Below are 14,356 nucleotides of genomic sequence, written 5' to 3' on the forward strand. Positions count from 1 at the left end.
GCATTGAGTAGCATTACCTTCAGAATTTGCATGCTTGTACCTGTTATGGTGGTGGTTTTTGTCCTTTGAACCTTGCCTAAAAAAGGCACTATATGAGTCGCAAGAGCCTTAGCCAGTAACCTGAATCCCAGGGGTGACAGGTGTAGACCATCTCTGGCAAAGCATTGTGGTCTGTCGATCATGTCATCCCAGGCAGACAGATACTGCATCCCCTTTGAATGACACCAGAAGCTTAGCCAATTGTTGAAGTCAATCATTTTGTCCTTATATTGTGGTATCATTCTGGGCGAAGGCAGGATGCTACTCAGGGCTAGTGTCATACCTGCCTGGGCCACATGATCCGAGAGCTCTTCCATGTCTCTTTTCATGTAGTTCAAGGAGGTATGTCTCAAGTCATTCACTGCAACATGGAAAATGACAGAATCATATTTGTATTTGTTGTGGAGTGACTTGAGTGCATGCATTATGTGGTAGATCCTGGCACCCGACAGGCAGCTGACTGTAATTTTCTCCTTGTTCAGCCTGGTGAGTGGGACATCAGTGTGCCTGACTATAGAGTCACCTATGACTAAAGTGTTAGGTACATTGTCTTGCCTTAGGGGCTGTTGCTGGGTGGCACACTGGTGTTGTGAGCTATGTGACACTTTGGTTGTGATTAGTGTTTGTTTGCATTTCAGCTTCAGAGGTCCTTGTTGCTTGGAAAGCAGTTAAGGGCCTCTGCATATGTGGATTTAATGTTGCTATGTGTGGGTGCTGGTGGTGTGGGTTTAGAAGGGCTATGTGTTCTTGCGGTGTAGTGCGGGTGTTAACCTTCTCCTCTTGACTGTCTAGCACAATCTTGGGTGGAGAGAGCTTTGCTTCTAGTTTGGCTATGTAAGTGCAGCTCTCACAGGTTGTAGTGTTGAGTGGTAGGAGGAGTGGGTTGCCTGTGTACATGAGGTAATTTCTGCATTGCCCCAGTATGCCCAGATTCACCAGGTGGACAGGAGAAATCACCGGAAGCTGACCCTTGGACATGCCTGGTTTGGTGCTTTTTTTGTAAAGTACAGGAGCTGTTTTCCCTAGCCTTAGCAAGGTACTTTGCAATTATAGGCTGTTTAGTGCCTATGATTAATTTCTCCTCATTAACAAGGTATTTATATTTCAACTAACTAATGTGAAACTCTGACCCCAAAATGTGAAGATATAGCCTTTACTTTCCCAGAAAAAGTTTGCAGTAGAATGTGTAGTGTAGAATCCAGAAAACTCAAAGAAAGAACAAATGCTTTTTCAATTAACCACTCCTACTCTAGTAAAAAATAAACAGGAAAAGAGTTTTAAAAAAATCCCAAAACCAGTATGAAGCATAAGGCCAAACTTTGCATTTGGTTATTATAGGTTCATAGAAGATTACTTATCTAACAGCTTAAGGGCCACACAAACCTAGCCAATCTAACCAGATTTTACGCAATATATGGCCCCTAGGGGAAAGAGAATAGCATGGATCTGTGCCTGTGCATTCAGTATCTTACAGATTGCTCCAGTATAAGGGACATAGGCACTACCACAAGTGTAAATTTGTGATTCCCCATCCATTGATTGAAATTACGTTTAAAGAGGGGCAGAGAAGGGCTCTGCTTAATCTGTAAAGCTCTTTCTAGTAGTGAGAATCAAACCTTGCACTTTATGGGTGAAAGGCATACACCTTAACCACTGTACCACTTGGCCATTCATAATGCGAATAGGAAGCCTTTTCCAAAGAAAGAGCAATCTCTGAGACACATATTTGCTCTCTTAAATGTTTTGTTTGAGTCGCTGACTAATTTAGATCCCTAGATTGGGTGGCCCTTGTGCTGTTTGACTTGTGGATGTGTAACAACTCCATCAAGGCTAGATTTGTGAGTGCCTTGTAGGTCAGGCATAGGTCACCCCTTAATAGTCGGTAGGAGACATAGTAAAGGGATACGGTTTTTAATCTATCTGCATAGTTCATGTTGTTTACACCCTGTATCTTCTTTGTGAGGAACCTCTGAGGCCACTCCAGTTGCTGTAAATGTCTAGTCAAGTACATACCAAATGGCACACTTACTCGATTATTGGTCTAACAAGGAATGAGTACAGCGGGACTATAATTTCCTTGAAAATGAATGTCATACCTTTACTTATAAGATGTGCCACATAAAAGGGTTTCCTCACCACTGTGGATACATGGTTGCCAGTTTCAGGCTACTGTCTATCTGTGTACCTAGTTCTCTCATCTCTGAGTCCACTCTAAGGGGCATGTTATTGATATTGTAATTTGCAGGGCTATTTGACTTCCCAAAGCAATATGATAATGCATTTGAAATGTATGTTTTTGCATTTAGTTTTAGGGCATGGTTCTGGCACCAATCATTTGTCTGATCTAGACCCTCCTGAAGGATATCTACATTGTTGAGGGATTCAATGATTGCCCCCAGCTTGCAGTTATTGGCAAACGTTTTCATCCAGAGATGGACTTCCACATTTGCCTTGACTTCAGAGAAGTATATTCCAAGCAGGAGTGGTCCCAGTACTGAGCCCTGTGGTACACCACTAGTAATTGACCTCGTTTTGGATCAGGATTCACCCACTTTAACCACGTGTCCTATCTGTGAGCCAATTGGCTATCAGTCTGGTGACATAGGGATTTATGCCCAGTTTTGTAAGTTTATTTATAATACTTGAGTGGGAAATTGTGTTAAATGCCTTGACCAGGTTGAAGTAGCTGGTGTGTACTGTTTTCATACCTCTCAATTGTACAGATTTTCACAGAATGTCCAGATTTATGCCTCATATTTTGGTCCATTTTTCATAAAATTGTGGTTTTCTGCCAAATCTTTGACAAATCATTGAAGGTTTAAGTCAGAAAATAATGACAGATATGTGAGTTTCAGACTTCATATCCTTCAGAAAACACATGCTAAAACAAAACCTCTTACTCTGTCCACTTTCTAAGTTTGTAAGAATAATATTTAAAAATTGTCCCTATTTTTGGAACTTTGTCCCCCCCCCCCCCTTTATTTATGGCTTTGTCCATATTTCTTGCTCTAAGAGGTTGAGAGGTATGACTGTCTTACCCTCAGCCATTGCCTTTGTGACTTTCTCAAAGAAATCCACCAGATTCAGTAGGCATGACCTGCCCTTGACAAAGCTGAATTAGGTCAGATCCAGTGTTTGGAGGTCTCTTGTGTCATTATTTATCAGGTCCATGATTATTCTTTCCATGGCTTTACATATAAGGCTAGTCAGACTTATGGGTCTGTGATTTCCCTGCTCAGTAGATGGTCCCCCTTTATGCAGAGGGATGACTGTTGCTGTCCTCCACTCTATCAGGACAAAGTCAGTCTGGAAGCTGTGGTTAAACACATATCCTAAGGAGCCCGATAAGCCCTGATTTAATCTGTTTAAGAGGCAACCTGGTATATTATCAAGCCCAACTGATGCCATGTTTTTAGCTTTAGCGACTGCAGTGGCAAACTGTTCTTTGATGATAAGTGGCAGTGAAGTGGTGGAAGGTATTTTTTTGGAGGACAACTGGGGTTGATGGGGAGGTGAAATCTGAGCTGAATTTGTTGGCCAGCAGATTTGCTATGTCTTCTGGCTGAGTATAGGTGATGTCATCTACAACTATTTCCACACACTGTTGAGTGTCAGTGTCAGTCTTAAAATTGCAGACATAACTGAAAAATGCCTTATGGTTATCCTTAGCTTTATAGGCTATTTTTACCTCAAAGTCTGCTTTCAGAAACTTGACTAGTACCCTGATTTGCTTGTTTAGACTAATGAGGGACTTATTTCTCTATTGTGCACATTCCCTCTTACTTCTCAAAAGGATATGAAGATCAAAAACTACTACTAAAATAAACAGCGGCAACCAAAACTGAGGAAGAAAGAAAAACTATTATAAAAATGGTAAATCCTTCAATTAGGTATCTGTTTTTTGTCAGTGTCAGTAGCGCAACAGGCAGCATGCACCCCTTTGGTGCTAGAAAATCAGAAGGTTGTAACTTCTGTTCCCACACATTGCTGACTCCGTATTGCAGCATTAGGGGGGCACTGCACTCCTCAGTGTGCTATCTTTCACATGATAAGTTAAATCAAGCTCCCATCTACCTGAGTTGGTGGATGTAAAATCCTTTATGGCACCTATCATAAAAAGCAGAAGTTCTCCCAAGTCCAGGTCAAATTTCCCTTGCCTGTATGAATACCACCTTGGGTTTCTCCTGAAAAACATACGCTGACTTAGTTGGGCTAACCTGGTCAACAAATAGCAAATTAAATAAAATGTTTGGTATTGGTCACCATTGCTTCTTTTAACAGTAATGACAGAAGTTAAACAAATAATGTGCTAAGGTGTATTGTAGAATAACAATTCCATATGAACTGATAAACAGTAATTCCTGCAACAGAATGGTATAGATTATATTGGGCTGTCAGTGGGTATCTGTTTGATGTCCTTAAATTCATTGCTGCAGTTTTCTTAGCATATGGGATTCCCTGCCATGGAAGCCTGACATCTGGCCAGTCTACCAAAGATTTCTGTTGTTTTAAAGGTACGCTGAATGTTACCCAAACTCTCCTTGTGTGGCATAGAGTATAAAGGTGATGTTCAGGTCTACCATAATCAGAACTTCTTTGCTGCCAGTCCAAATGTATATTTTTACTGTTGGTCTGTTTACCTGTATCCATTTTCTGCTAGTTGAATGCATTTTTGATCTCCAGTGACTACATATAGGTTCATAGGTTCATACTAGGCTATCTGTCCTAGGGCATTTATAAGCCTAGCCAGAGTGTGTACCCATTTTAAATTAATTTTGCTATGCCCTTTTTCGAGGTTAGTATACTATGCCACTGTCTAACAGTGACACAGAAGTGATACCCAGGTTAAACCTACGATCTCCCATCCACTCATCAAGATTCCTCTTGAAGAGAGTCAATGAGGGACTCTGCCTAACCTGGACTGGGATTTTATTCCAGAGTGAAGGGAGACTCTGGGTTATGAATCTGTCCCTCCAGCATGTCCTATTTATTTCAGTGCTGAGGTTCAAGTCTCGAGCGTGGCTCGATGGGATTTGGATTTTCTGAGGTGCAGCATGTCCATTAATTCTGGGTTGGACATGGCTTTATACGTCAGGCACAGATCTCCTCTGAACAGGCGGTATGCCACTGAGTAGAGCTGGAGTTTCTTTAACTGGGCAGCATATGGCATCTGTTTGAGCCCTTTGATCCTCTTGGTGAGGTACTTTTGGAGTCTTTCCAGTTGCTGCAGGTGTCTGGTAAGGTACATCCCAAAAGGGGCATTGCACTCAATTATGGGCCTGATGAGGGATGAGTAAAGAGGCACGATGACCTCCCGTGATCTAGATGTGAATCCCTTCATGATTAGGTGGGCTATATAGAATGTTTTTCTAACCACTTTGGCCACGTGGTTGTCAAATGAGATATTGCTATCAACTTGGGTCCCCAGGTCCCTAATTACTTCTTCTGTATTTAATGGATTACCACCTATGTGGTAATTTGTGGGCACTTTGTTTTTGCCAAAGGGGATGACTATACACTTTTTGCATTTAGCTTGAGGCCATGGCTCTGGCACCAGTTGTCTGTTTCTATGAGGCCCTTTTGGAGGATGCTTTTGTCGGCTGGAGAGTCGATTATGGCGCCCAGTTTGCAGTCATCTGTGAACTTGGTCAGCCACAGTCCTTCTGTGTTGGCCTGTACCTCCAAGAAATATATACCGAACAAGAGAGGTCCCAGGACTGAACCTTGTGGGATGCCACTTGTAACTGGTTTAGAGTCTGACATGGCTCCAGCAATTCTAACCATGTGGGTTCTGTCATTGAGCCAGTTTGCAACCCATCTAGTGACATAGGGGTTTATATTTAAACTGGTGAGCGTATCTATAATGCCCGAGTGTGGTAGTGTATCGAAGGCTTTTGCGAGGTCCAGGTAGGCTGTGTGGACCACCTTCCCCTCATCAATGACCTTGGTGACTGTTTCAAAGAAATCGACCAGGTTTAAGAGGCAGGATCTGCCCTTAACAAAGCCGAACTGGGTAGGATCCAGTGTTTGTAGGTCCCCAATATCTTTATTTATGAGGTCCATGATGATCATTTCCATAGCTTTGCAGACCAAGCTAGTCAGGCCTATGGGGCGATAGTTTCCAGGATCTGTTGAGGCACCACCTTTGTGGAGAGGGACCACTGTTGCTGTACGCCACTCTTTGGGTACATATCCTGTAGTAAGGCTGAGACTGAACAGTAGTTTTATGTTTGGGTTTTGCTCTTCTTGGAGTTCATGTAGGACGCAGCCCGGGACACCGTCTGGTCCCATTGATGCTGTGTTTTTTGCTTTGGAGAGGGCGGCTCTTACCTGAGCATCTGAGATGTCAGGGGGGCAGCACTCTGCTGGGATAGATATTTGCCCTTTTGGTGGGGAGTTTGCTGAACCTGTCAGCTAGGATGTTGGCAATGTCTGTGGGTTTGGTGTATTTTTTGTCATTTTGGACTAATTCTGAGCATATCTGGGAATTCCCACCCAGGTTCCTAACATAACTAAAGAAGGCCTTGTGATTATCCTTAGTGTCCTGTGCATTTTTTCTCTCGAAGCTGGCCTTAGACGATTTTATGAGTGCCCGTAGTTTTTTGCTAATACTGATCAGAGATGCCTTCCCTTTTTGGGATTTTGCTCTATCATGTAGTAGCTTCCTCCTTCTATTGTATAGTTTGTTTATGGCTGGGGTCCACCAGACAGGACATCTGCCTTTGGAGGATTGGGTCTTGGTTTTATTTGGGATTGCATGATCCATGCATTCCTGAAGGTGTTCATAGAACGGTACTAAGTGGAATTAAAGAGTGTTTACTTTTTATGGTTTACTCGTGGATTTTTTTATCACGTATACCCTGCTCTTCATCTACCTTCTTCAACGGTTGCCAGTTGGTGTTCTGTGTTCATAGAATGTGTTTATAAAGGATTCTGCGGTCTGGGCCGTATTTTCAACAGGCCCGGGGGCTTTGAAGGATTCCACCTCGGTTTTGAGGAGTGTGAAATTTGCTTTAGAGAAGTTTTTCACTGTGGTTTTCTGGGGAGGGGGTGGGGTTGGGATGTGAATATCCATTGAGATTAGTTTATGGTCTGATCTTACCAGTGAGGGATACACTTCTGGTCTGGAGCATAGAGTCCCCATGTTGGTGATGATCAGGTCCAGTATGTTTTCCCCTCTTGTGGGAGTGGTAACAAGTTGTTCCATAGCATTTGAGTTTATAAATTCTAGGAACCTTTGGGCTAGGGTGTTGGAGCTAGAGTAATGCTCCCAGTCTATGTTTGGGTAGTTGAAATTGCCCAATATAAATGCTTGTTTGCTGACTTCTTTGCTGTTACAGATAAGTGCCCCACTGGGGTTTTTGTTTTTTCTTGTCTTGTTTTGTGCTCCTTGGGGTTAATGTCATCCAGGAAGGGTAAATGCCAGTGTGGGAAACAGATTTCCCATAAGGACCACCAGAATAAGTGTCTTTTTTGTCTAGGAGCTTCTCATGACAATACGTCTTCTTCAATTTGTCAGGCGTTTGTCCCAAAAACCCTTTGCAATAGACTTTCTTCCCTTTCCTTGTATCTTGAGAACTGGCGTCTTAAGCTTCCTTGCTAAAGATACAATGTAAGGAATCTCCCACCCTGAGGGTCGGCAGTTAGGGAAGAAGAAGAAGAAGGTGAAAAAGGTATAATCGGAATATTCTGCTATCCAACCTCTGCCAGGTATTTCTCCCAAGGTCATTATAAACCTGGAGGCTCACCTGGCTGTGGTTTTGGATTTCTCTGCTGTGACCATGTTGGAGGCCAGTGAGGATCCAGTTGGCATCACATCCCAAAGAGGCTTTGCAGGCATCCATCTCAGACATTCAGGAGGAACCACGGTTGATTTTTTTCCAAGGGGAAGAAGTTCCTGCTACAGTTCTCGACTGTTGGCCTGGGTCTGAGCCTTCTCAGTTTTTTTGGAGGAGACGTTCCCTTAAAAAAGAAACAAAAACTTAAACATGTTTCTTCTGCTTCTAGTAATCCAGAAAGTGACTGGGAAGCCTTAACTCAGGAGCTATTTACTGCTTCAATGTCCTTAAAACCTCCTCAAGGGATTTTTGTCCCTGCTCCTTCTTGGTCCTCTGCTACCCTTAAAAGGTCTATAGAACAGGATTCTTCTGAGGATAAATCAGATTCCAATGACAAATCCCTGACTTATTCTGCTCAAATTACTTCTCCTTCCGACTGAGTCAGAGGAGGAGGAATCTATTAGTCCTGGTGTTCCTTTTGAGGAAATTTCCTTTAGGGACACATTCTCATGGATGATGGATTTTTTAAAGTGGGATTGTGCTTAGATCTCTGATATCTGTAGGAGGTACTATGAGTTTTTGCAGTTAGAATCTCCTAAACCTGCAGCTACTCCTCCTGTTTTGGCTACTTTGCTGGATGCCTTTTCCAATGCCTCTCATGTGCCCGATTCTCTGCAAACTGCTACCAATTAACCTGGCATGTTTTATAAGGTGCCAGATGATTGTTATTTTTTATGTAAATGTCCTGCTGCTGACCCTTCTGCAGTGTCTGTAGCCTCTGATAAGCCATCTCAATTGCTTCCTTTGCTCAAGTTATTCCCTTCTGACAAGGATAGCAGAGTTATGGAAAGGTTGGGTAAGAAAGTTTACACTACTGCTACCCTAGCTTTTAAGGCGATTAATTATCAGACCCATGTGTCTAGGTATGTGTTGGCTCTTCTTTCTCAGGCCTGTCAACTTATTTCTGATTTTCCAGACTCTGAGGGTAAAAATTATGTTCTTTCCTTGCTAGGGACTTTCTTTCAATTTGTTCATCAATCTATTAAATGTAGTTATGATGTAGCAGCTGCCTCTTCTAGGGCTACTGTTTTTGGTTCAGTTATGAGGAGGTATTCTTGGCTTAAGTTTCAACCTCTACCTGATGCTACTAAGGCTATGTTGATAGATGCTCCTCTGGATTCTAAATTTTGTTGGGGGAAGCAGCTGCTGGTTTATTTAAGTCCTTTCAGAATAAGGGTAAGGCCTTACAGGAGTTTAAACATGTTTTTGTTCTCCTGTGCTTACATTTCAGAGAAACTACCCCACTAAGCCTGCCTTTGTTCATAGGCAATCCCACCCTTCTTCTAAAGGTAAGAAGAGTGGCAAATGGGCTCCTCCTGCTAAGGCTCCTCAGTTTTCAGGAACTCCAAAGCCTTCCTTTCCAGACAAACCAGGTGCTGTATGACTGTCTCTCTCTTCCTAGCCACATTCCACTTTCTCTTCGTCTTTCTCTTTCTCTTCCTGTTTGGCTTCAGATCACTCAGGATTCTTGGGTTCTGTTGATCATTCATCAGGGGTACTTCATGGTGTGGAAATCACATCCTCCTCTTATGGGAACTCCTCAGCCTCCTTGGGAACAACTTCCCCTTTTCCCAGAGGTTCTTCAAAATCTCTTGACTCAGGGTATCGTTCAAGAGGTGCCTGTGTCCCAAAGGGGAAACGGGTTCTATGCCAGACTGTTTCTAGAGCCCAGAAGGCCCTTGGAGACCCATCTAACACTTTTCTGTTTCCTCATTTGCTCTCTCAGGCCTATATGGTGTCTCTGGATTTCACGGATGCTTATCTCCATATTCCGATCCATCTACTTTTCAGGATGTTTTTGCATTTCTCTGTTGCTTTCCGGCATTTTCAGTTTTCTATTTTGCCCTTTGGCCTTTCTACTGCCCCAAGGGCGTTCACCAAATGCCTTGCTCCTGTGATTACTTTTTGCTGACTTCAAGGAATCTAAATATTTCCTTACTTGAATGACCTGTTGATTCAGGAGTCCTCTCCAGAGTTCCTTTTGCAAAATCTTTATTTTGCTGTTTCCCTTCTTCAGCTTCTGGGGTTCACTATAAATTTTAAAAAGTCTTCTCTGACTTCTTCTCAGGATCATGTTTTTCTGGGTTGCACAATTCAGACGGTGCTTCCCTGCCCCCTCCAACAACCTTAACTCTCATTTCTTTCTTTCTCCATTTGAGTCTACTGCTTCAGCTTCCTTACAACATTGCTCCTGGAAGACTGTTCTTTTGTTGGCTCTTACTTCTGCCAGATGGGTGTCTGAGTTGCAGGCCCTTATGGCTTGTCCTCCTTTCTTGATATTTCATGTGAACAGACTGTCCTTCAGCACTAACCCTTCTTTCATGTCTAAGGTGGTTAATGAGCTATCACTTAATCAGTCTAATAATCTGCTTACTTTTTTCCCTCTCCACAAACTGACAGTGAGAGGGTGCTGCATACTTTGAACGTGCATATGCAACTCAAGGTTTATATGGGTAAGACTAAGGCTATTAGAAAATCTGATCAGTTATTTGTTTCTTTTCATCCTAAATCATTGGGACTTGCCTTATCCAAGCAAACTATTCTTGGATTTCTAAGGCTATTTCTTTTTGTTACACTTTTCATGGTGAAAGCCTCCCATCTTCTGTCAAGGCTCATTCTACTAGAGCTGTGGGTTCTTCTGGTGCTTTTTTCAAGGGCTTAGATACTAAGTCAATTCTTGAAGCAGCTACCTGAACTCCTGTGCATACCTTTACCAAGCACTACAAGTTGGATAGTGTCTGCACAGCTAAGACTGGTTTTGCTAGTGCCATTCTTAATGGCTTTTTAGGGGACTCTTCTGCTCCTTCCCCCTCCTTAGTTTCCTCTTGAGCTCTGGCACTCTCCCATATGTTCAGAATACTGCAGCAGTGAATGTAAGGACATAGTACATTTGTGCAAAATCTTACCATAATGGCAGATGTCCTTGCCTTCAGTGCTGCAGTATTCACTTCCTCCCTCCTTCCCGCTAGTCCTTTGCCTTCTTTGGTGTACAGATTACTTCTTGGGTTCCTTAGACTGATGTTCCTACTAGAGCAATTGGCTCTGACTATGGTAGGCCTGAATGTCACCTTTATGCCCTATGCTACACAAGGAGTGATGTTCGACATACCTTTAAAGCAACAGGAGTCCTTGGTAGACTGGTTGGACATCGGGCTTCCATGGCAGGGAATCCCATATGTTAAGAATACTACAGCATTGAAGGCAAGGACATCTACTGTTATGGTAAGATTTTACACAACTGTACTTTTTACTTTTATGATATTTGTACATAGTTCTGAAATAAATATAAATGCATTGATTTTTAAATTGAAGACACAAATGAATGTCTTAAAGAGAGATGATAACTTGGCATCCAGTATGTATTCTGATGTTTGCATGTGTGATGACCGTGCCCTGGCTCAGCAATCAAGGAGCCTCAATCCTCTCCACTAACACCAGGGAGGTTGTCTCATAGAAGAGAAAAGGATAACTAATACACACAGTAAAGTACAATTTCCCTTAAGTGCACGCAGAGAACACAGTCAGTGTGGGGCTGGTTGCTCCCTTGCTTACCAGGTCCCCAATAAGACTCCTCACTGGCACAGCTATAGTGTCTAGGTCTCAGCCTAACTAGGCAAGCTAAAACCTCCAGTACCCTCTCTGTCTAACCAGTGCTTCGTGTCCCTGCCAAGTAGCTGACACACCACACACACACTTTGAGATAAGTATTTATACAACTTCACAGACACTCCTGGAAAAAGGCTGACACAGATTCCTCAGCTGTGCCCCTTTACCCAGACTATACGGTAGTAATTACTGCCACCACCCAGTTAATAATATCAGCTACTAAAAGGCCCTTAAAAGGGTGTCCAATTTTTACTGTGCAATATTATTATCCAATGGTAGTATGACTAACAGTCAAAGCTTACTTTAGAGTGGCCTATTACAATAACCTCTATAAATATGCAATGTATTCTAGAGCTTATCTCTACACAAACCAGCCACAGGTAGAAGGTTTTAAAACTATTTAATAATAATAAATGAAAACAAAAGACAAAACTACTACACCACAGAGATATCTCAGAATTCAGAGATCACACAGAAACGTAAAATAATATTGTAGGAAAGATCTGATTACACAGAAAAATACTTAATCTAACTTTCTAATCTTTAGCTAATCTTAAGAGAAAACACAGTGCTACAATCCTACTTACATACATAAAGAGCATAAGCAATGCTGGGTTAGATGTCCAAAGTCAAAATGCTTTCTATCTTTTGTGAGACACAGTTTATAAAACATCACTAACAAACATGTCTCTGGGTCCTCCCTAGATTACATCATTTTTGACACAGGTTTTCCCAGTATTCATATTGCATCATCTTGACACCTGCTCTGAGTTCCCAGGCTAATAGAAACTCCATTTACAATATTTAGCAAGCTAACACCTGCACAGGTGAATACAACACTAAAACACATTTCACATATACACTCTAGCAATTAGTCCTTAGTTAACACAATAGACAGAATGTCTTCAGCCAGCATGACCGGAACCAACTTTAAAGATCAAAGAATGTCATAAAATCATTTCAATTTCAAAAGACACATTTGAAAGGCTTGTCTTAGTTTTTCTTTACAGCAAGGGGGCAATGTTGTAACAATCTTGAAGTTCACATTTTACAGTGTTTTTCTTTCATTTAAAAACACATGCCTGTATTTTACATTTATTTATACAAATGATAGAGTTATGTATTAAATTCTATTTGACTAGGCTGGCAGCCTTCGTCTGTCTCTCCCCAATCGTCACAGCATGGTATTCCACTTCAGACAGCACCAACACAACATAAAATGAAGCAATTTGAACAACGGCTACAGGAAACTAAGCAGGAAAAGAACAGAGAGTTCCATAGCTAGATGAATCTTGTTATAGGAAGTGTATGTGATGTTACAAGATATAAGGCTCATGTGAGCTAAATGCAGTGTCATAGGAAGTGTAAATGTATGCAATATAAGACTTGTGTGTGACTCTGCAGTAGATTAAGTATTCATTTTTACCAGTACATTATAAAGGAGTTTGTCTTATATTTTTGCCTGCTATTGTTAATGTAAAAACAATCTTCAGTGGGAACAGTTTAAGAAAAAAAATACTTATGTGCACCTTTGTTTTTTTTTTCAGAAATACATTTTGGTAATTGCTCTTGGACTGCTTGCCACAGCGACACTGTGTAGTTCACAATGTTCCCGTTTATCACAAGACAAGGAAAAGACTGGTGAAGGTCAGTATATTAGAACTAAGAAGCAGAGTACATGTCTTATGAGCTACTGGAAAAATATATTCCTTCGCTGCCCCCCAAATTCCATAACCTCCAGATGACCATCTGCTGCATTCCATTTCTGCTGCTTCTACATGTTGTGGCTCTGGTAATACCCCCCTGGGCTGGGACTACCTAAGCCATAGTCAGGTTGGGAAGGGGATTTAGAAACACATTGCAGAACCTTTTTTTCTGTTTTGTATGCATTTTTTAAGGTTCGCTAATTGGGCAGAACTGCTAACATCATGAGCATCATCACACATAATATCAGTCTGAGTCAGCCATACCTTCTAATGCCTAATTTTTAACAGCAGTCTGTCCTGTGATTGCAGCATGCCCCCATCACTGAGGGCATACCAAATGATAGAAAGAAGTTCCACCCCTTTCTTCCAATGGACAAGGCAGCAAAACGACACTACTTCTCACCCTACCCTGCCTGGCTCCTCCAGCAACCGAGCAGCTAATCAGTCTTGGGTTATTATGGTTCCATCCCACTAGGCCACAGAGCTGAGGGAACATGATGTCATTTTCTCATAATATTCAAATAATGTAAAAGCTTATAGCCAGCTCAGTTTCGGCCAATAATTAAGATATAGCACTACATTGAGACTGAGCAGGCCCACTGAGCAAATCAGATTTAATTATTGTTATACAGAACCAATCCCATAGGTTACAAATCTGAAGCATTTTTATGCTCAAAATTACCCCAGTTTTTATGCTGCATATGAAATAATGATTCAAAACAACAAGAATCAAATAATCATCAAACTGCACAAAATGCATATTATTATATTTTACTGTCATACTGTTAAAAAAGCTGCGGTGGTGGTGCTGCGGTAGCGTTGTCGCCTCATAGTAAGACATTGTCCCATTCGATTCTCAGCTAGAGCATCTTCTGTGTGGAGGCATACGTGAATGGGGCGTGCCTTCGTTGAAGGTTGTGCATCAGGGCTGGTAACCCGGTACGTAAAAATCCACTACCAATCATTAGTGGACCGGAGTCCCACTGTGGCGACCCCTAACCGGGAAAAACCAAAAAGACACAAACAAACTGTTAAAAATTGGATCCACTATGATTCCTCAGTATTCAACAGGTCTTAACATTAACTGCTCAGCTGAAACTGCATGAAACTATTAACTCAAGTGTGCTTCTAAATGTAATTTGTCACATTTAGGTGAGTTTTTTGTAG

The 14,356-nt window shown here is 41.9% G+C and overlaps 1 protein-coding gene across 1 annotated transcript in view; it reads left to right on the forward strand.

The window, feature by feature from the left end:
- MSMB (microseminoprotein beta) overlaps nt 1–14,356 on the forward strand; it is a 78,620-nt gene that overhangs the window by 12,077 nt on the left and 52,187 nt on the right. Inside the window, exon 2 of the mRNA XM_044055680.1 lies at nt 13,031–13,130. Within this exon, the coding sequence (XP_043911615.1) occupies nt 13,031–13,130 (100 nt within the window). The remainder of the gene's footprint in view (nt 1–13,030; nt 13,131–14,356) is intronic.

This window comes from Protopterus annectens, chromosome 14.part0, assembly GCF_019279795.1.
Source record: "Protopterus annectens isolate FY-2018-M chromosome 14.part0, PAN1.0, whole genome shotgun sequence".
NCBI classification, from domain to species: Eukaryota; Metazoa; Chordata; order Ceratodontiformes; family Protopteridae; genus Protopterus; species Protopterus annectens.